This window comes from Hypanus sabinus, chromosome 6 (genome assembly GCF_030144855.1).
Source record: "Hypanus sabinus isolate sHypSab1 chromosome 6, sHypSab1.hap1, whole genome shotgun sequence".
NCBI classification, from domain to species: Eukaryota; Metazoa; Chordata; class Chondrichthyes; order Myliobatiformes; family Dasyatidae; genus Hypanus; species Hypanus sabinus.
Genome location: NC_082711.1, coordinates 19,507,821 through 19,531,252, shown reverse-complemented (window position 1 = coordinate 19,531,252; position 23,432 = coordinate 19,507,821). Strand labels below are relative to the sequence as shown.

Below are 23,432 nucleotides of genomic sequence, written 5' to 3'. Positions count from 1 at the left end.
TTGATTAGCCAGTAGTTTACCAGTTTTGCCTCTGTGAATATAAAATTGACTTCTATCTTTTAAAAGCTGACTTTCAATTGGATAGGCTAAAAGGAGATCATATTTAGTTTTGGTTTCAATATGTCTCTTGTATGTTTCAGGATCAGGTACCAAAGCATATTTATGATCCAGTTGTTTTAACTGATTAGCTAGTTCATTTCTCTCTTTGTTAGCTTTTTTAATGATGTTTGCAGTATAAGAAATAACTTGACCCCAGATATATGCTTTAACAGTATCCCATATAATAAGACTAGACGTCTCTTCTGACATATTTTCTTCAAAAAAAAAGAGTAATTTGATTCTTCATAAATTTTTAAAAGTCCTCATTGGATAACAGAGTTAAATTAAATCTCCAAAACCTACTCATAGAGTTGGGACCAGGAAGATTTAGAGATAGAAGTACAGGAGAGTGGTCAGAAATAACAATCTCTTTATATTCGATCGATCAAATCAATGGAATCATTCAACTGTCAATAAAAAATAATCAGTCCTGGTATAAGAATGATAGACATGAGAGAAAAAAGAATACTCCCTGTCCAGCAGATGAAGAAAACACCAAGCATCAACTATACCACATTTAGTTAGAAAGGATTGGATAAACAAAGCTGACTTATTAAGTGTGGCTGGTTTGACGGATGAGTGATCTAATATTGGATCTAACCAACAGTTAAAATCTCCTCCCATAATGAGAGAATAAGTACACAAATCTGGCAGAAATGAAAATAGGCGTTCAAAAAATCCTGGATCATCTACGTTGAGGGCATATACATCAGCAAAAACAATCAATTTACTGCCTAAGCTCCCTGATACAATGACAAATCAACCATTAGGATCCGAAACAACTTTATGCTGAACTAAGGAAACTGTATTATCTACAGAAATGCAAGTGATCTTGCATTAATCAAAGAATGGAATTATATACCCTTCCACAGAGTAAAAAAACATAAGCTATCACAGCTGTGTATGTGCATTTCTTGTAAAAGAAAAGGGTGCTTTTAATTTTTTAATATAAGCAAACATTTTGTTCCGTTTAATAGGATGATTGAGCCCTTTCACATTCAAGCTAAGTAAGTTCATCTTTCGAACCATTTTCAATACAAATAATCATGTAATTGAAAGATCTGGCTGTAAGTTATTGAAACCAGAAAGCAAATTGTAAGGTAAGGTAATCAAACTGACAATCATAATCAACCCAACACAGCTCCCAGAAAGAATTAGACCCTAGTCCCTCCCACACCCAAAGACAGAAGTCTGACCAATAGGAAGTCAGTGAGCTAAGAACTAAGTACCTCCCCCCCCCCAAAAAAAAATCCTATTTACAGAAACTCCGGTCCTTCAAGGTCAATTATGTCCCTACCAAGACACAACATAGAAAGAAAATTAACTCAGTACAGGTTTCCCCCGCTATCTGAAAGTAGAGCGTTCCTATGAAATGGTTCATAAGCCAGAATGTCGTAAAGTGAAGAAGCAATTACCATTTATTTATATGGGGAAAATTTGTGAGCATTTAGACCCAAAAAATAACCTACCAAGTCATGCCAAATAACACATAAAACCTAAAATAACAGTAACATGTAGTAAAAGCAGGAATGATCTGATAAATACACAGCCTATATAAAGTGGGAATACTTTTCTGCAATTATTGCAGCAACTATCCACCATAGCGAAAATCTCACGCAAGTGTTTTCGGCAGCACTCGTGGCAAAAACACTCCGCAAAAGTGTTCTTGGCAGAAACACACGGTGCAAACGCTCTCGGAAGAAGCACTCTTTCCAGTGACCTTTAAGCTATAAAGCTACCGAATAACACATAAAAATACACAGCCTATATAAAGTAGAATTAATGTACGCCCAGTATAGTTTCACTTTCCAGAATCGGGAAGACAGTGAGCACACTGATGATGGTGTGTTAGGCTGAGTCGTCGGAAGTTGAGGGGGTGGTACACTGGGGTGTCTTCTCACCGGCGTCTGTTTCCATCAGGCAGGCAGGTCACCTTCTTCTATGTCTGCCTACCTCGATGTCGAAGGTTGAGTTTCATCGTCTGCTGTGGCTGATGTGGAAGGCTTGAAAAACGACAGTATGCTTGACTGCTTAGCCTCGCGCATTTTTCTATCATATAGTTCTTTGTAAGCACTCAAACCATTCTGCAAATATGCCCTAAACCTACGTATCCTTTCAGAATTAAAATCATACTTTTCTGCAATCATTGCAGCATTGTCAATCACAGTGAAAATTTCACACAATTGCTTCATGTTCAGTTCTTGGGCGCTACTGCGTTCAGCTTCAATTGTTATCCTTTCCCCTTTTTCAGCTATTCATCTGTCAGTTCTTGGTCGTGGGATGTCAAAACCTCTGCAACATCATCTTCGTCAACTTCCACAAACCCTCAGCCAAACTCACTATATCCTTACTTTGTTCACCACGATTGAAACACACTATTATGTCTAGTTTTACGCTGTGTAACACCCTTACGTGCTCTTTTAAGCTTTTCCGAAACCTTAGAACTCATCTTGCTAACGGATGCACAAAATAAATCAACATAAAGCACAGATGCTCACAGGCACATGTTTATGCAGTTCCAGGGGAGGAGCTTGGCTGCTCAGGGCATGTGCAGCCTTTTTTTGTAACTGCAAGGTGTCGTAAAGCGAACTTTCGAAAAACGGGGGACACCTGCATTCAAAAATATAAAAAGGTCAATTTAAACAAATTGGAAGTAAGCTATATTAAAATAAAGCCTCAAAAAGGGATAAAATAAAGTATTAAAAAAAGGCAGTATATGAACAGCCAAAATGTACGCTTATTGAAACCTTATTTCAGATTCATATTAACAGAAGAAAAAATTGATCAAATATGAAATATAAGTTTTAGACTTCCACCTTCAAAAACTTTTGCATCTTCAACCGACTTTATTCTTCTTTGCATTCCGTTCTTCAAAACAATACTCAGTCAGGCTGGAAACCAAAGGGATGGTTTAAATCCTTTATCGTACAATTCTGACATAACTTCTTTGTATTTCATACGTTCAGCCATGACTTCAGGCTTCCACAAATCTGATCTTGTAACCAAGGAAATTGATCATTCCTAGTCGATGGGTGTGGTGAATTAAAAGGTCCTTAATAGGAAATTCATGAAAACTTAGAATGACCAACCTGGGTCTCGCTGCCCACGACAATGGCTTTGAAGTCGGCGAGTGATATGCTCGATTGAGCTTCGGCTCGGAAAAGAATAAAACAGGAAATAGCTGTTTCAGAAAGTTTGCAAAGTACTTCGTAGGGTCAGCACCTTCAATTGATTCTTCAAGACCCAGAATTCGCAAATGATTTCTCTTGTTTCTATTTTCTAGACTGATAATCCTTTTCATCATTTTTTCATTGGATAAGGATAACCCTTTGTAGAATTTAATTGTATCTTCATTCTCTTCAAGTGTCACCAGTCTTGCAGTATTTTCCTGAATTCAATTCTCATGCTCAATTAAAGTTAGTTGGAATGTATCCAATTTGCCATTAAGTTGGTGAAACTCCTCAGAAAATTCCGATTTTTGCCGTTTAAGGAAGTTGCTGATAGAATCCAAAGTGATTGGGGATTCATCTTCCGTTTCTCTTTCCTTTGCAAAAGCTTTTGTTCTTTTCCCAGTCATAGTAGAGCAGTATTGAAATATTATAATTAAGATTTCAAAAAAAACTGGTAGGAGACAACAAAGTAAGTAGGGTAGGAGCAATCTAAGACAATGTTACTCCATTGGCTGCCAACATGAGGTACCTTTATCCGGCTGGAAGCCCAGGAAGAGCTTATTTGCCTGTATCTCTTGTTGATATTATATCTGCATTTTATCACAGAGACCTGGTTTTGAAATGTGAGAGTTAATATGTTGTTTAGATTTGGTTTTTAAAAGATGTCTCCATCAAAATAGTTGTCACCCACTCAGACTCTCAGATGAACAGTTTCCCAATACCTCTGAATACCAAGATTAATTAGAAAATCACTTACTCTGTGATCTCAGAAATAAACTACTTCTGATCAGCTCACTAAGTGCACTTTGCATTGATAGTTTTTGGAAGAAAATTGATAAAAATGCCAATATTTATATTTAAAAAATCCAGCCTAGGTAGGACTATGGCTAGAGCTTCTACAATAAATGTGCAATGAGGCTACTGTATTGAGATTAATAGAACCATGTTTGAAGGAGAAACGTGTAGCCATTACTAGCTTGTGTTTTGAGCAATGGAGATTGATGTAGAAAATAATGGCAAGCAACAGTCTGTGAAAAGCAGCCACACAGATAATTGTAAAGCAGAATGAAAGGCTTTGCATAGAGGAGAGAATGTGTTGTTCCTGCTCATTTATTATACACTTGACTGAACTCAAGAAATTGGGAGGATGACATCTAACTTTAATGATGACACCAAGGCCCTGAGTTTCTCTTGCCTTTCTTCCATTGTGCTCATATTGTTGTAAACACAGTTTATTGGAGTACAGCATGGAATAGGCTTTTCCAGCCCTTCGAGCCAAGCCACCCTGGCAATTCCCTGATTTAATCCGAGCCTAATAATGGGGCAATTTACAATGACCAAGTAACCTACCAACTGGTATATCATTGGACTGTGGGAGGTAACCGGAGCACCTGGAGGAAATGCATATTCTCACAGGGAGAACGTACAAACTCCTTACAGGCAGCAGTGGGAATTGAACCTAGGTCACCTGTACTGTAAAGTGTTGTGCTAACTACTATGCTACTGTGCCTCCCACTGGTATGGTACACTCTGTTTAGGGTTGAGTAAGGACCACAGAGGACAACACAGGAATACATTCACTGTGGAAAAAGTGCATGTTGAGTTCAAAGCTGCAAGGTAGTTTTGCAGCCCTATAAAACTTTGGTTAGACCACACTTGGAATTGTGTTCAGTTCTGGTTGCCTCATTATAGGAAGGACTTGGAAGCTTTAGAGAGGGTAAGAGGAGATTTACCAGGATGCTGCCAGGATTAGAGAACAATTCATATGAAGACAGGTTGAGTTGAGCTTTTCTCTTTGGAGTGAAGGAGGATTAGAGGCTACTTGATGGAAGTATACAAAATGATAAGAGGCAGAAATTGAGTGGAGAGCCAGAGACCTTTTGCCAGGGAAGAAATGCAGGTTGGCACTTCCACTGTATCCTCGATAATAGTCTACCTGACCGGCAGACCACAGTTTGTGTGGCTTCAGAGCTGTGTGTCAGACATGGCTATAAGTAGCACTGGGGCCCCACAGGGGACAGTATTGGCTTCCTTCCTGTTTACCCTGTATACCTTGGACTTGAGATACAACACTGAATCATGTCATCTGCAGAAATTCTCTGATGACTCAGCAATAGTTGGGTGTGAGGATGGGACGATGAGTACAGAGTGCCCTGGTGGAGGACTTTGTCAAATGATGCAAACTGAATCATTCTCAGCTCAACATTAGTAAGACTAATGAGATGGTGATGGACTTTAGGAAGACTAAGCCTGCACTGCTCCCTGTTAATTATTAATGGTGAGGACATGGATGTGGTGAGGACCTACAAGTATCTGGGATAACACCTGAATGACAGATTTGAGTGGAACACGAACACAAAGGTTGTGTACAAGAAGGGCCAGAGTTGCCTCTACTTTCTGAGGATACTGAGGTCCTTAGGGTATGCAGGCCACTCCTTTTACGTGCTCTACCAGTCTGTCGCCAACAGTACAGTCTTCTATGCAATGGTGTGCTGGGACAATGGCATCAACATGGATGATGCCAACGAGCTCAATAAACTGTTTAGAAAGGCTGGTTCTGTTAAAGGAGTCAAAATGGACACAGTGGAGGCTGTGGTAGAACAATGGAAAATACTGACAATTCTGGACAATGTTTCTCACCCCTTGCATGTCACTTTGGCTGAACAGAGGAGCACTTTTAGTAATAGACTAAGACAACTGTGCTGCTCCAAAGAGCTCTATGTGAGGTCATTAGGCTGAGTCAACCTATAGCCAGGGAAGTGATGACCTACTCCTGTTACACTGTTTGTGGTAACTTATTTTTTATTCTTTCAACTTCTCTTCTAATATTTGTATATCTGTGCACTTGTAATGGTACAGTGACACTGTAATTTCCTTTGGGATCATTAAAGTATTTACCTATCTTTTTAAAACATTAATTAAATTGGAATATTTATTCTCAGCCTTAATACCATATTAATGTACTGTACAGAAACAAGCCCTTTGGCCCATCTTGTCTGTGCCTGTCTACATTAATCCTATTTGCCCACTTTATGTCCATATCCTATACCTACCTAAGCTAAGTACTTGTGCAAATGCCTTTTAAACATTGTATCTGCCCCTGCCACCTCTTCTAGCAGTTTTTTCCAGATATTCACTACCCTTCATGTGGAAAAACTTGCCCCTAGACCTCTTCAAAATTCTCCTGTCCACCTTAGGCCTGTGCCTTCTAGATAGATATATAGATACTTCTTAATCCCAAAGGAAATCAGTGTCACAGTAGGATTACACATGCTCAGCTATACAAATATTAGAAGAGAAGAAAGAATAAAAAAGTTACCTTAAAAATAAGGTGTACAAGATTCATAAGTCAAAGATTAGAAGATTTACAAGTTCACACTGATAAGGTAGTACATGAATTACCGCAATATTATACAGTAATGGGTGAACATTCACACCATCCAGATAAGAAGTGACAGTAGTATTGCATCGGGTGTGGTAAACAGAGCTTAATAACAGTCTGACAGGAGGTGGGTCATCGCTTCCCCGGCGAAAGGTTGACTCATTATAGAGCCTGATGGCCAAGGATAAGAATGACCTCATATGGTGCTCTTTGGAGCAGCGCAGTTGTTTTGGTCTATTGCTAAAAGAGTTCCTCTGTTCAGCTACAGTGGCACGCAGAGGTTGAGAAACATCTAGAATGGCCAGGGAGGGTCCTTTGTCCTATCACAGTTTCAGTGTGTCCAGTTTGACTCCTGTAACAGAATCAGCTCTAGATCCTGAATTTCATTCCATATGTCATGTCAGAATTTAACTTCCCTGGATTAAATTCCATCTGCCACTGCCATCTTTCACCCTTGGTCCCTTTGTAATTGCATCTGTGTAATGGCTGTTAGCTCATACTTAGAGATATAAATTTTCCCATTTGCTCCCCATGCTAGGTACATTTGTATAAATGGCTTTAGTGTTGCCACCTTACCATTTTTCCATTTAATGGCTAATTGAATGATGGAGTCAGAGAGTTACACAGCGAAGAAACAGGCCTTTTGGCCCACCATGATCAAGCCAATTATCAAGTCTAATCTCTAGTAGTTCCATTCATTAGCACTTGGCCTATGGCCAACTATATTTGTGAACTAGGTTCTTACTATAGTTTGCCCCAAGCTACTGTCTTGTGCATTTACATAGAACACTATAGCATTGAACAGACCCTTAAGCCTATGATGTTGTGCTGACCTCTTAACCTACTCTAAACTCAATCTAACCCTTCCCTCCCACATAGCCCTCGATTTTTCTCTCATCCATGTGCCTACCTAAGAGTCTCTTAAATATCCCTATTGAATCTGCCTCTACCATCACCCCTGGCAGCACATTTCTCACACCCACCACTCTCTATGGAAAAAAATAGCTCTGACACAACACCCCCCACACTTTGCTCCAATCACCTTAAAATAAAATATTCTCTCTAACTTTTTAATATCTCCTCACCTGAACCTCACTCCTCTTCCAACTAACTAATTTTAAACGTCATGTACTGTTCTTGTTATTCAGTTTATTAAGGATCATCAGGTGAAGCTTGTGACAGGTAGCAGCTTTGTTTACCCCCAGTAAACATGACACTGTAGCGGTGTGCTACACGCAGCGCTAAAATTACGACACGGAGTCGGTAACTGCAGTCGAAGGAAAAAACTTTATTCAAAAACTTCAGCCTCACTTTTAAGCCTCTGTCAACCGGCCCCCCATGGCGAAGAGGCTCCAAAGCTCTGTGCTTGCAAACCCCCGTAGGCTATCTAATTGTGAGTCGGTTCGGATACGCTAGGAAATGAGTCGCCACATAACCCCCCCCCAGAACCGGCGATACACCCCACAATGTCCACAGTCTGGGCCAGAACCTGCTTGGGAGGTCGGCCTCTGCGCCGAGGCGTCGGAAACTCGGCCGGTTGCGCCAGGTCCACATGGGCCGACTTGAGGCGGTCCACCGTGAAAACCTCCTCCTTCCCCCCAACATCCAGCACGAACGTGGACCCATTGTTCCGGAGCACCATAACCGGCCCCTCGTATGGCCGCTGCAGCGGTGGTCGATGCCCGCCCCTTCGTACAAACACAAACTTACAGTTCTGTAGGTCTTTGGGAACGCAGGTCGGGTGCCGCCCATGCTGTGAAGTGGGTATGGGGGCCAGGTTACCGAGCTTCTCGCGAAGTCTGCCCAGGACTGCTGCGGGTTCTTCCTCTTGCCCCCTTGGGGCTGGTAGGAACTCCCCGGGGACGACCAGGGGCACGCCGTATACCAACTCGGCCGACGAGGCATGCAGGTCGTCCTTGGGCGCTGTGCGGATGCCGAGTAGGACCCAGGGAAGCTCGTCCGCCCAGTTGGCTCCTCGCAGGCGGGCCATGAGGGCCGACTTCAGGTGACGGTGGAAACGCTCCACTAGCCCGGTCGACTGTGGGTGGTAGGCAGTTGTGTGGTGCAGCTGAGTCCCCAAAAGGCTGGCCATAGCTGACCACAGGCTGGAGGTGAACTGGGCGCCTCTGTCGGAGGTAATGTGGGCCGGCACACCAAAGCGAGATATCCAGGTGGCGATCAGGGCTCGGGCGCAAGATTCGGAGGTGGTGTCGGTGAACGGGACTGCCTCTGGCCATCTTGTGAACCGGTCCACGATAGTCAGGAGGTCTGGCAGGGGGCCCACGATATCCACATGAATGTGGTCGAAACGCCGGTGGGCGGGATGGAACTGCTGCGGTGGGGCTTTGGTGTGCCGCTGCACCTTGGCCGTCTGGCAGTGCATGCACATTCTGGCCCATTCACTGACCTGTTTGCGGAGTCCGTGCCAAACGAACCTGCTGGAAACCATCCGGACAGTTGTCCGGATGGAGGGATGCGCCAAGTTATGAGTGGAGTCGAAAACGCGGCGCCGCCATGCTGTCGGGACGACCGGACGGGGCTGGCCGGTGGCGACATCACAGAGTAGGGTCCTCTCACCCGGGCCCACGGGGAGGTCCTGGAGCTGCAGACCGGAGACTGCGGTCCTGTAACTCGGAATCTCCTCATCCGCCTGCTGTGCCTCTGCCAGCGCCTCAAAGTCTACCCCTTGGGAAAGGGCATGAACGGTAGGGCGAGAGAGCGCATCCGCCACGACATTGTCCTTACCTGAGACGTGCCGGACATCCGTCGTGTATTCAGAGATGTAGGACAGGTGGCATTGCTGGCGGGATGACCAGGGGTCGGATGCTTTCGTAAACGCAAAGGTAAACGGTTTGTGGTCCGTGAACGCGGTGAAGGGCCGACCTTCTAGGAAGTACCTGAAATGCCGGATTGCCAGGTAGAGCGCCAACAGTTCCCGGTCGAAAGCACTGTACTTAAGCTCAGGTGGTCGCAGGTGTTTGCTGAAAAACGCCAGGGGTTGCCAGCGACCTGCGATGAGTTGCTCCAGCACCCCACCGACTGCCGTGTTGGATGCGTCCACTGTGAGGGCGGTAGGGGTGTCCATTCTGGGATGTACTAGCATTGCGGCGTCCGCCAAAACTTCCTTCATTTGAACGAAAGCGGCGGCGGACTCCTCGTCCCAGGTAATGTCCTTGCTTGGACCCGACATCAGGGCGAACAGGGGGCGCATGATCCGGGCAGCTGAAGGGAGGAAGCGGCGGTAGAAATTGACCATACCTACGAATTCCTGAAGGCCTTTGATCGTGGTGGGTCGGGGGAAGTGGCGGACCGCATCTACCTTAGCGGGCAGAGGGGTTGCCCCGTCTTTAGTAATTCTGTGGCCCAGGAAATCAATGGTATCGAGTCTGAACTGGCATTTGGCAGGGTTGATTGTAAGACCGTACTCACTCAGTCGGGCGCAGAGTTGACGGAGGTGGGACAGATGCTCCTGATGACTGCCCCTGGCTATGAGGATGTCATCCAAATAGATGAACGCGAAGTCCAGGTCCCGTCCCACCGCGTCCATTAACCGCTGGAACGTCTGTGCGGCATTCTTCAGGCCGAACGGCATGCGGAGGAACTCGAAAAGGCCGAATGGGGTGATGAGAGCTGATTTGGGGACGTCGTCAGGATGCATCGGGATTTGATGGTATCCCCGGACGAGATCTACCTTGGAGAAGATCCGTGCGCCGTGCAGGTTTGCCGCAAAGTCTTGAATGTGCGGCACAGGGTAGCGGTCCGGTGTGGTAGCCTCGTTCAGCCTGCGGTAGTCGCCGCACGGTCTCCAGCCCCCCTTTCGCTTTGGGCACCATGTGCAGGGGGGAAGCCCATGGGCTGTCGGACCGCCGGATGATCCCCAATTCCTCCATCCTCTGGAACTCCTCCTTCGCCAGTCGGAGCTTGTCCGGGAGAAGCCGCCGAGCACGGGCATGGAGGGGTGGTCCCTGGGTCGGGATGTGGTGCTGTACGCCGTGCCTGGGCATGGCTGCTGTGAACTGCGGTGCCAGAACCGATGGGAACTCCGCCAGGACCCTGGTGAAGTCGTTGTCGGACAGCGTGAAGGAGCCGAGGTGAGGGGCCGGCAACTGGGCTGCACCCAGGGAGAACGTCTGAAAGGTCTCGGCGTGTACCAGTCTCTTCCTGGGCAGGTCGACCAGCAGGCTGTGAGCCCGCAAAAAATCCGCACCCAGAAGCGGTTGGGCTACGGCGGCCAGTATGAAGTCCCACGTGAACTGGCTGGAGCCGAACAGTAGCTGCACCTGGCGGGTGCCATAGGTCCTTACGGTGCTGCCATTCACGGCCCTCAGGGGGGGACCCGGTGCCCTGCTGCGGGTGTCGTAACTCGTCGGAGGTAAAACGCTGATCTCAGCCCCAGTATCGACCAAAAACCGGCGTCCCGACCTTCTATCCCACACATACAGGAGGCTATCCCGATGGCCAGCCGCTGTAGCCATCAGCGGCGGCTGGCCCTGGCGTTTCCCGGGAACTCGCAGGGCGGGCGACAACGGCGGGCTTCTGCACCCCACCGCTGGTGGTAGAAGCACCAGTGTTCATTGGGCCGGGGGTTGGCGGGCTCTGCGGTCAAGCCTGGACTGGTTTGCTGCCGGGAGCGGGGCTGGGAGATCCGTGCGATGGACGCCCCGCTCACCTTTTTGGCGTTCCACAGCAAGTCCGCCCGGGCTGCCACCTTCCGGGGGTCACTGAAATCCGCATCGGACAGCAGCAGGCGGATGTCCTCGGGCAGCTGCTCCAGGAATGCCTGCTCAAACATGAGGCAGGGTGTGTGTTCGTCGGCGAGAGACAACATCTCATTCATTAAAGCCGATGGAGGTCTGTCGCCCAAGCCATCCAGGTGCAGTAAACGGGCAGCCCGCTCGCGCCGTGAGAGTCCGAAAGTCCTGAGGAGCAGGGCTTTGAATTCCGTGTACTTGCCGTCTGCCGGGGGCGACTGCACGAACTCCGCGACCTGGGCCGCTGTGTCCTGGTCGAGGGAGCTCACCACGTAGTAGTAGCGGGTGTCTTCTGAGGTGATCCGGCGAACGTGGAATTGGGCTTCGGCTTGCTGGAACCATAGGTCCGGGCGCTGTGTCCAGAAACCTGGCAGTTTCAACGAAACCGCATGAACAGAGGCGGCGTCGGTCATTTCTGGTCCAAAAATCGTTTGGACCGTCGGGGTCACCAATTGTAGCGGTGTGCTACACGAAGCGCTAAAATTACGACACAGAGTCGGTAACTGCAGTCGAAGGAAAAAACTTTATTCGAAAACTTCAGCCTCACTTTTAAGCCTCTGTCAACCGGCCCCCCATGGCGAAGAGGCTCCAAAGCTCTGTGCTCGCAAACCCCCGTAGGCTATCTAATTGTGAGTCGGTTCGGATACGCTAGGAAATGAGTCGCCACAACACTACCCCACAAAATGAAATCCTTTGTTCTCTGAGCTGCACGTTGTGAGGTATTCTTCTTCTTCTTGTGACCTCTGGTTGCTTCTGACACATATAGTGGGGGATCTTCATGTCATGCTGAATGCTGTTCCTCACTTTGAGCTATTGTGGGCTAGGAATACTTTGAGCACATACTGGAAACTTTTCTTAGGTCTTCTTGGAATAGAATGCACATTTTGGAGCCTGGTATATTTCTATATGGCTATTGAAATAGGCCATACAAAAAAGCTGGATGAACTCAGCAGGTCAGGCAGCATCCGTTGAAAGAAGCAGTCAGCGTTTTGGGTCGAGACCCTTCGTCTTTCAGTGGATGCTGCCTGACCTGCTGAGTTCATCCAGCTTTATTGTACATCTTGATTTGACCATAGCATCTGCAGTGTACTTTGTGTTTACTATTGAAATAGGCTGTTTGGCATATTGTACCTGTTAGCTAACAAAGCAATCCCATTTGCTTATAACTTGAGTAGTTTAGCACATTTGTAAATGCTATTTATCTAATGCTTTGTGCCTGTGCTGCTACTGCAAGTTTTTTTTTCATTGCAGCATGATTGGAGGGAAATGTACAGTCAATATTTTGTATCAAGACCCTTCATCTGGAGTTGGTTTTGGAGAGCAGCAGTCCAGATGAAGGGTCTCAATTGGAAACATCAAACTTTCCATTTCACTCTGTAAATCTGCCTGATCTGCTGGGATCTTTCCAGCTTTTTGTGTGTTGTCCAGATTCTAACATCCACAGTCCCTATCCCTATTCCTTTGTAACCTTATTCTCTGAGGTTCTGTAGTTCATCTACATAAAGAGCAGCTTACACTGGCCAGATGAGTTGCAGCAGCAACTGGAATTGCAGAACATTGTGTGAGTCAGCATTTGGTTATTAGCCTGAGGTATCCTTCGCTATTGAATAAATGGAACAAGAAGCTGAGGTCAAGGATGCCAGCCAGGCTGTGGTTTTATTTATATGTACAAAGTTTAAAATAAAACTTGTCATGACACAGTATTCACCCCCTCAGGTTCTTGCCAACTTCCAAAAAAGTTATTGAATCATTCCCATTTCCTTTCATTCCTTGTATCCCCGCAATGTATTCCCTCTCAAGTCCAACTCTCCTTTAATTTTGCCATTTTTTTTAAACTAAGGGAGGGTATGTGGGATTTCCCTTCTACATACCAACACCTCCAGTATGTGGGAGGGAATTCGGGTGCCTGGAGGAAATCAGTATTGTCATGGTGATAATGTTCAGTTTCCACCCACATTGTTAAGGAGATCTGGACTGAATGCAAGTCACTGGAGCTCTTATCCGGACACATCACAGCTTGGAATGGCAACTACTCTGCCATGACTGGAAGAAACTGCAGTAAGTTGTCGACACACCTCAGTACATCATGGAAACTCTATCTACATTTCTTGCTGCCTCAGTAAAGCAACCAGTGTAATTCACATCAACTTACTTTCTTCTCCCCAATCATATCAGGCAGAAGATACAAAAGCCTGAAAGCATGCACCACCAGTCTCAAGGACAGTTTCTATCCTGTTGTTGTAGGACTATTGAATGTTTCCCTGGTTCGATAAGAGACTTGACATCACATTCTACCTCATTGTGACCTTGCACCTTGCTGTCTATCTGCACTGCACTTGCTCTGTAACTGTAACTCTTTATTTGCATTCTGTTATTGTTTTACTGTGTACTAACTTAATGCATTGTTGTAATGAATTTACCTTGCAAAACAGGTTTTTCACTGTACCTCGGTTCATGTGACAATAATAAACAGTTTTATCAGTTTCAGAGTTGCACCTCAGCAAGAGATAACCAGGTGGACAGTAGGGACATTGCAAGATGTTCTTGAAGCTTCCCTAAAAAGGTGCAAAATTCCTCACTGACTCATGGAATTCCCTGGTGCATGACTGTTGAAATTCAAGGAGGAATATTTAGGATGTCACTAGAGATCCTGAGTTTCTTCAAGAGCACATAAGACCAGCAAAAAGGCCAAAGTAATACCTTAGCTCCCTAAACATCCACTATCCAGCCCCATTTACTGCCACCTTTTGTACACATGGCAAGGTTTGTCGGTTCTACATTGACCTTAGCTGCCAACTTGGAATCTCCAAAAGTCATGGAAGCAAGTCCACCATTGCCTGTTTCCTAAGATTTTTAATCATATTTTAGTTCCTTTCTTAGTTCCATGTGTATATCGTAATCTGACGTAATTAAATATGAATTTTGCTGTTTATCTCACTCAGTTGCCTGAGAATTCACAATATAATTGTTGGACATTCAAAAGGTTTCAGTAAAGGGTGCTAAATTGTGGTATTGATCACAGGAGTTGGGTTCACTACCACCATCATACTTCTTTTTCCTCATAAGCTATGCATCACCTCATCAAAGACTGCATGAGACTATGACATAGGAGCAGAATTAGGCCATTCATCCCATAGATCATGGCTGATTTATTATCCCTCTCAACCCCATTCTGCTGCTTTCTTCCCATAAACATTTACATCTTTACTAATCATGAACTTCCACTTTAAATATACCCAGTGACTTTTCGTGTACAGCCGTCTGGCAATTTAATTCCATACATTCACCACCCTCTGGCTGAAGAAATTCCTCTTCATCTCTGTTCTAAAGCAGCTGTGCCCTCTGGTTTTAGACCCGCCCACTATGGTAAACATCTCCAAGTCCACTCTATCTAGGCTTTTCAATATTTGATAGATTTCAATGAGATTCCCCCCCCCCTTCATTTTTAATTCAAATGATTGACAGATTGGACCTATAACTGGTCTGTTTGTTCAGTATCACTCATTGCCCTATCAATTGACCAATTTTCTACATACAGTTGGCCCTCCTTATCCACGGGGGATTGGTTCCAGAACCCCCCCCACGGATACCAAAAAACACGGATGCTCAAGTCCCTTATTTAGCCTGACCAGTGCGGTGATCTTTAGGACCTGGCGCAGCTCTGAATCCGCGGTGTTTCTGTTCACGAAAATAATCACAATCACGATTGAAAAAAAAAGTGGAAGTAATAAAGCGATCGGAAAGAGGTGAAACGCCATCGGTCATTGGAAAAACATTAGGCTACAGTCGGTCAACAATCAGAACAATTTTAATGGAGCATGTGAAAGGCCCTGCCCCAATGAAAGCTACAATTATTACTAAGCAACACAGTGGTTTCATTATTGAAATACATACGTTTCTTAAGTGTTTTATATGCATAGAAAGGTAAAATGTATACTGTATACTAAGACAAACATTTGACTGACACTAAATAATACCGGATGTATCTGTTCCGACTTCAAATCCAACTTAAAGACAGACTCAGGAACGGAACTCGTTCATAACCCGGGGACTGCCTGTACTCTTCTAGGTTACTTATAGTACCTAATACAATGTAAATGCTATGTAAATAGTTGTTATACTGTATTTATGGAATAATGACAAGAAAAAATAGTCTGTACATGCTTAAATAACAAGTGCTGGAGAGAGAACTTCCGGGTTTTCCGGATCCGCGGTTGGTTGAATCCACGCATGCGGAACCCGCAGATAAGGAGGGCCAACAGTAGTCTGCTTTGTTCAGTGTTATGCCCTTGTTCAAGTAGGAGAAAAGATAATTTGATTGACACCTTTGAGAATATTTCACTGATAAACTCTCTTTTTTCCCCATTGTAGGTACAAATCTATGAACTGGAGGAGCATAAGATTGAATCGTGGCGAGGTAAGAATAACATAATTTACTTTTGACTCCCATTAATTTTCTCCCAATGTCACCTAAATGAGCTATTGTTCTTGTGTGAGCAGTGACAGTGATCTCTTCCAAAAACTCGGGGCTTTTACAGTCAGCTGTTATGCTGCTGTTATTGGCCTGGCTGAAATTTAAGCCAGTTCAGATCTACAGACATGAGCAGAGTTTACTTGTGAACCATGGGGACTGCTTAAAAACCCAATATAGAAACAGCTTTTAGGTTTATTGATAAGTTTAGTTATGTGCTGTCTTCACAGATGTTTTGTGCAGCATTTGTAAGCTACCTATAAGGTACAACTAAATACCTTTTGTGGATCATTTTGTTATCACTGTTTAAAAGTTTGCCTAACCTGCTATTCCTATCGTTTTCAAATTTCTGTCACATTTTGTTGTCAAAGAATCTATAATCTCTGGTGAGTAACCTCAGCACTGCACTTTCAACAGTTATAACCCATAGACTGAAAACAGTTAGACTTCGACCTTCCCAGGGTAGTTAAACTCTATTCACTTATTTGGTATAAAAACATTGTTTTATCTTTTGAAGAAAAACACAGTATTGCTTAAAATGGTATGGTATGATCCTTCTGAATCTTGCCCTTTGTGTGTGTGAGAGTAAATATGTTCTATTTCTAAGTAATTTCTTTGGCACAGATCATTTTCCTTATTGGAAAATTGAATGAAATTAAGCATTTGATTTCTCAAATGGTATCAGAAGATGCCATAATTTGACATTAGTATTGGCAATTTATACAGCATATGCATTTCATATTTCCCCATTGTTGAAAATTATATTACATTGTTGAAATATTATATTTAATTATTGAAGAAAATTTACCAAATTAAAACTGAATCAGCTGTTGTTCTACAAACTGTTTCTGGCTGCCATTTTCTTTGTGAGGAAATATCTTGGTCTTTAGAACATAGAACAGTGCAATATTGGCCTTTTAGCCCACAATTTTGTGTTTACCTATATAAACTTACTCCACGGTCAATTTAATCCTTCTCCTATAAGGTCCGTAGTCCTCCATTTTTATTTAATCAGTGTGCCTATTTAGAAGCCTCTTAAATGTCCCTGTTTAATCTACTAACACTCCAGGCAGTATGTTCCAAGCACCCACCACTCTTTGTGTACATAATTTGATTTAACAAAAAGCCTACCACTGACCTCTCCCCTAAACTTTCCTCCACTCACCGTAAACAGTTGTCCTCTGGTATTGGCGATTGCCAGCCTGGAAAAAAGGCACTGCCTTCTATCAAATCAATTCTCATCCTTCACTCCAAAGAATTTTTTTTTAGCCATGGTGGGGTTTGGAGGTGAATTTGTGGAATTCATTGCGACAAATGGGCAAGGAGGACAAGTCATTGAGTATATTTAAAGTAGAGGTTGATTAGTAAGAATGTCAAAGATTACAGGAAAAAGGCAGGAGAATAGGTTTAAGAAGAAAAATAAAACAGCCATGATGAAATGGCAGAGCAGATTCAATGGGCTGGGTGGCCTATTGCTGCTCAAATGTATTATGGTCAAAGAGAAAAGGCCTAGCTTACTCAACCTTTCCTCAGAAGACATGTCATCTAATTCAGGCAGCAGCCTGTATTGAAATTGGTTTGGATTTATTATTTAACTTCTCACAATCAATGTGAATAATTATCCCATTACCCTGTAATTTCCAGGACATCATGGGGTATTTTGATTTATTTTTACAATTGTAAATGAACACACAAATGCATTACACTTCACCACGTAATTGAAACAAGATGCAAGTGCTTTGATCTCCAATCTGATGCTGATCCTGTGTTAAAATTACCAGTCTAAATTATCTGAACCTCAAATTACTGCAGAAGAATTTGTGCCTTTCTAAAAAAAAGCATTTGCATCTTGTAAAACAAACTTCCTCTACCTTTAGTTCTGTACCTTACCCTTTGCTTATTTACATAATATCCTTGGGAAACCTGTGCAGTACCTTCCCCCTTCTAATAAACAGGTTATCATGAAACTTGACATGGATATTTGCAAATGTAACTTGTCTTAATTCTCTCTCTCTTCCTGATGAAACACCAATGCCCTTGAATGGAAAATCATACAAAAAGTAGTGAATACAGCCCAGTCCATCACTGAGCATATCTACATAGAAAATTGTCACAGGAAAGCAGCATCCCACCACCCAGGTCATGTTCTCGTTTTGCTGCTGCCATCAGCAAAGTGGTTCAGGAGAAAATCTGCAGATGCTGGAAATACAAAGCTACACACAAATAGCTGGAGGAACTTAACAGGCTGCATTTGTGGAAAGGAGTAAATATTCGAGGTTTCGGACCGAGACCCTTCATCGGGACAGACATAAAGGGACATTTTTCAAGACTCATACCACTAGGTTCAGGAACAGTTATTACCCTCAACCTTCAGGGTCTTGAACCAGTGGGGATACCTCATTTAACTTCACTTGTCCCATCACTGAACTACTCCCACAACCTATGAACTCACTTTCAAGGACTTTAATCTCATGTTCTCTATACTTATTGTTTATTTATTTATTTTTTCTCATTTGTATTTGCAGTTTGTTGTCTTTCACACACAGGTTGTTTGTCTACCCTGTTGGATCTGGTCTATCATTGATTCTATAATAGCTCTTGGATTTACTGAGTATGCCCACAAGAGAATGAATCTCAGGGTTGTATATTAAACTTACTTTGAATTTTAATACCAAAGCCAATGTGGCCCGTTACCCTTTGTTAACCTCAGTGAAATATTGGTACTCATCCTAAACCATCCCAGTCCCTGCTCTATTCCAAGTCCCTTTATAATCTTGATCCAACAAAAGTTATTATCAAAGTACATATGTGTCACTGGATACTACCCTGAGGGTTCCTAAGGTAGTCATAGCCGAAAGGTACTAGTGGGGACGAGCTCCCACTGCTAAACAAATGCTCTTAATGGCATGCGTCTCAAACAGCCTCTGACATCCAAGTCCAACTCCTGGCCACGTGTGGCATAGTTCTTATGCCCACCGGCGCTGTTCTCACTGGTAACTACTACACCAGGCAAGAAAGAAAACAAATCGAATAAGACAACTCCCTTCAAGTTGGGATGTTGGAATGTCCTCACAATGATGACTGAACTTGACCAAAACCTTCAGGATATCAAAGAAGCATAAAAAACAGTGGTCATTAACAATGAGCTACTCAGGCTCAAGGTAGGTATAGCTGCCTTACAAGTAACACGTATGGCGGATTCAGGTACACTGAAGGAAAGGGACTACACATTTTTCTGGCAGGGAAAGAACCAAGACAAGCCCCGCAAGCATGGAGTGGGTTTTGCCATAAGGAACTCCTTGCTGCAAATGGAGGAGCCACCAGAAAATAGATCAGAACGGCTTATGACTCTCCGCCTACACACCAGTCATGGCCCAGTATCTCTCATCAGTGTGTATGCCCCTACCTTGATCTCCACCTCTGAGGCAAAAGACAGGTTTTATGACAAATTAGAAGCTGTTGTTAGGAATATTCCCACTGATGAGCTCCTCGTACTCCTTGGTGACTTCAACGCCAGAGTGGGAGCTGATAACAATTCCTGGCCGTCCTGTCTTGGCCACTTTGGAATTGACAAAATAAGTGACAATGGACAACGTCTGCTGGAATTCTGCTCCTATCACGGCCTGTGTGTAACTAACTCCTACTTTCAGATGAAGTCACAGTATAAGGTCTCATGGTGACATCCACGTTCTAAACATTGGCACCAACTAGACATGATCATCACCAAGTGCTCTTTAATCAACTCTCTACTAAACCCCCACTCATACCACAGTGTAGACTGCGATATGGATCACACTTCAGTATGCTGCAAGATCAAATTACGTCCAAAGGAAATCCACCACTCCAAATAAACTGGAAAACTTTGCATCAACACAACTGAGATGAAACAGTCAAAAAAGGTTGACCAGTTTGCCAAGTCAGTACAGGATGCTATGACTACCTCCTCACAAGGAGACACTGCAACAGAACAATGGTCATACCTTCATGACACCATCCACGAATCAGCACTCTCTATTTTGGAAGAAGGACCACAAAGAGCAGTGACTGGTTTGAGGCAAAGTCCAACATCATGACTCCTGTCATTGAAACCAAGTGTGCAGCTCTCACAGAGTACAAGCGCTCACCATCCGACAAAACACTCCAAGCTCTTTGAGCTGCTAGAAGCAAAGTGCAACAGACTGCAAGGCAGTGTGCAAATGAGTGAAGACATTCAGACAGCAGCTAAGACAGGCAACATCAGATTGATGTATGATGGTATCAAGAAGGCCCTTGGCCCATCGCAGAGCAAGACAGCACCCATGAAGTCATCCAGCAGAAAATTAATCACCAATAAAAGCAAGCAGATAGAATGCTGGGTAGAATACTACCCTGAGCTGTACTCGAGGGAAAATGTTGTTGTTAGCTCAGCCACTGATACCATCGATTCTCTACCGGTCATGGATGAACTCGACTCTGTACCAACCAGTGAGGACCTCAGCGAGGCAATTGACAGTCTGGCCCCAGGGAAAGCTCCTGGCAATGATGGGATTCCTCCAGACCTGATCAAACACTGCAAGAGCTCACTCCTCCAACCTTTACACAAGATCCTCTGTCAGTGCTAGAAGGAAGGAGCCATACCACAGGATATGCGCAACTCCAAAATCATCACTTTGTACAAGAACAAGGGTGATAGGAGCGACTAGAACAACTACAGGGGAATCTCCCTCCTGAGTATTGTCAGCAAAGTGTTTGCTCGTGCAGCTCTGGCATGTCTACCAACTCTGGCAGAACGAGTCTACCCTGAGTCCCAATATGGTTTTCGCACAAGGAGGTCAACTGTCGATATGATTTCCTCACTCCGTCAACTCCAGGAGAAATGCAGGGAACAACAGAAACCCTTCTATGTCACTTTCGACCCTGTCAGCAGGGATGGGCTCTTTCAGATTCTCCTCAAGATCGGCTGTTCTCCGAAACTCCAAAGTATCATCAAGTCATTCCATGATGACATGAGGACTACTGTTCAGTACGATGACAGCTCATCAGAACGCTTCTCTATTTGTAGTGGAGTCAAACAAGGATGCGTGTTGGCCCCAACATTATTCGGCATCTTCTTCTCTATGCTATTGAAGCATGCGCTTGGGACATCATCAGAAGGCATCGACGTGCACACCAGGTCTGATGGGTGGCTGTTCAACCCTTCATACCTGAGAGGAAGAACAAGGGTGCGAAAGATCTTAATATGTGACATGCTCTTTGCTGATGACACTGCTATAACCTCGCACACCAAAAAGCAACTACAAACGCTCATGGACCGCTTCTCAAAGACATGCAAGGACTTTGGGCTCACCATCAGCCGAAAGAAAACAAATGTCCTTTCTCAGAACGTAGTGGAGACACCAGTCATTACCATCGACAATTATGGTCTAGAAGTGGTCCACGAGTTCATGGGGTCGACCATTAGCAACATACTCTCCCTCAATGCTGAAATCAATAGACGTATCGGCAAAGCAACATCAATCCTTGCTCGACTCTCCTTGCGGGTCTGGAAGAATCTGAATCTTGCTATAAAGACCAAGACTGCCTTGTACAATGCATGCGTTATCAGCACCCTCCTGTATGGTAGCGAGACTTGGACCATCTACTCCAAACAGGAGAAGAAACTCAGTAGTTTTCATCTGTGCAGCCTTCACCACATCCTCGGCGTCACCTGGAGAGACAAAGTCCCAAACTCTGAAGTCCTTTCCCGTGCTGGACTTCCCACAATGTTACGCTTTTAAGACAATGCAGACTGTGCTGGCTGGGCCACATCCGTCATATGAAGGATGGTAGACTGCCAAAGGACATCTTCTATGGAGAACTAGCAAGAGGAACGTTGGTAGACCCCAGCTTCGCTTCATGGACCTCTGCAAGAGCGCGACATGAAAGCCTTAAAAATCAACACTGTGCCAGGAGGATACAGCAGATGATGGCAACAAATGGCGATGTACTCTTCGGCAACACCTAGAATGTAAGAATGAAAAGGCATTTTGCAGTTTATTCTTGTTTTTTTATTATGAATAAGGTTTATTTTGATATTAAAAAATATCAATGACTTCTATTTCTTTATGTGGCGGGATGTCAAGTGCTTTATTTAGCTGGGTTTAAGGGCACGGTGGGCTGAAGGGCTTGTTTCAGTGCTGCACTGTGCAATATTCTATAACCTGATACAACATTACTTAATCTAACTCTAAAGTGTGACCAGGTTGAAGCCATCTACTTTTTGGGCCCCCCTTCTACCAGTTTTAAAAATTAATTTTCTCTGTTATGGGTACATCTTTGCTGTAGTAACTGTAATAGCATCTTAGCAACTTGTCAGAATGTTTTCATTATCTTCTCCTAAACCCGTAGTTCCCAGAAGGAAAAGAGTATCTATAAATAATGTCTGAATTATTCAAGTAAAGTCTGAGTCCGGAAAAAATAGCTTTACTACGAGAGGTACTTATCCACCATTTTAGAAGGTCAGACCGGTTCTGAAGAAGATGGGATGGCCGGAAGACTTCCAACAAATGCCTCAGCCTCCTTCACTGATTTAAACCGCTTATATTCTCCAGTAGTAAGCGTAATTCGAAGATTGGCTGGGTTTCGAAGGGAGGGTCTGAGTCCGCGATCAAAAAGCATTTTCATTACACCTTTAAACTCAGCACACATCTTCAAAACCTAGGGGGCAAAATCCTCCACTAAACGAATGACTGTATTTTGAAAAGCAAAAGTACCTCTGCGGCGTGCCTCCATAATCAAACGGTTTTTCACCTGGTATTGATGAAAGCACAAGATTACCAGCCATGGGCGGGAACCCAGAATTGCACGGGGAACGTAGATCCTGTGTGCCCTTTCAAGCTCAGTTGGAGTCGGAAAAAATTCTTTCCCAAAAATCTCACAGAGGAAATCAGAAAAAAATTTCACAGGGGAGCCCTGTTCGGTGGCCTCTGGCAAACCAAGAATTCATAGATTGCAATGTCTGCTCTGGTTTTCAAGATCCACCATTTTGGAAAAAAGTTCGCAATTCTTCTCCTCTAGGCTGGAGTAGAGAGTTTCAAGATATTGAACACGGCGTTTTAAATCTTCAGAAGTTGAGTCGATGCGAGATAAATGTTCAGCATGTTCGTCCACTCTAGCGTTGATCCGATCCAATTTGACATCCAGCTGTTTGAAAGAAGTTCTAAATTCCTTTAAAATATCTTGTTGATGCTGTTCCAAAGCAGCGAGAATGTCAGCCGGCAAAGCCGTAGAAGTTTCCTTTTTCCCGGTTTTAGTAGCCATTATAAGATAGATGTGTTCGCAGGCAAGTAAAAGAGACCTAATAAAATAACTAACTAAGGTTTAAGAATGGAGACGTATAGTGCAAAGATAGGGAGAATGACGGAGCAAAAGTTCAGAGCAGCTAAACAATCGCCATCTTACCGGAAGTCCAGGAAAAGAGTATCTGATGAATGGGAATACCACCACAATATTCCCTTCCATATTTTCACCATCTGGATTTGGAAATGTGTCATTGTTCCTTCATTGATGTTTGCATAAAATCCTCTATCCCAGCAGTTTGA

At 44.1% G+C, this 23,432-nt stretch overlaps 1 protein-coding gene across 5 annotated transcripts in view; it reads left to right on the top strand.

Moving 5' to 3' along the window:
• LOC132395348 (5'-AMP-activated protein kinase subunit gamma-2) overlaps positions 1–23,432 on the top strand; it is a 526,748-nt gene that overhangs the window by 467,976 nt on the left and 35,340 nt on the right. For all 5 annotated transcript variants that reach the window (XM_059971827.1, XM_059971826.1, XM_059971828.1 and 2 more), the window contains one exon: positions 15,774–15,819. In XM_059971827.1, the coding sequence (XP_059827810.1) occupies positions 15,774–15,819 (46 nt within the window). The remainder of the gene's footprint in view (positions 1–15,773; positions 15,820–23,432) is intronic.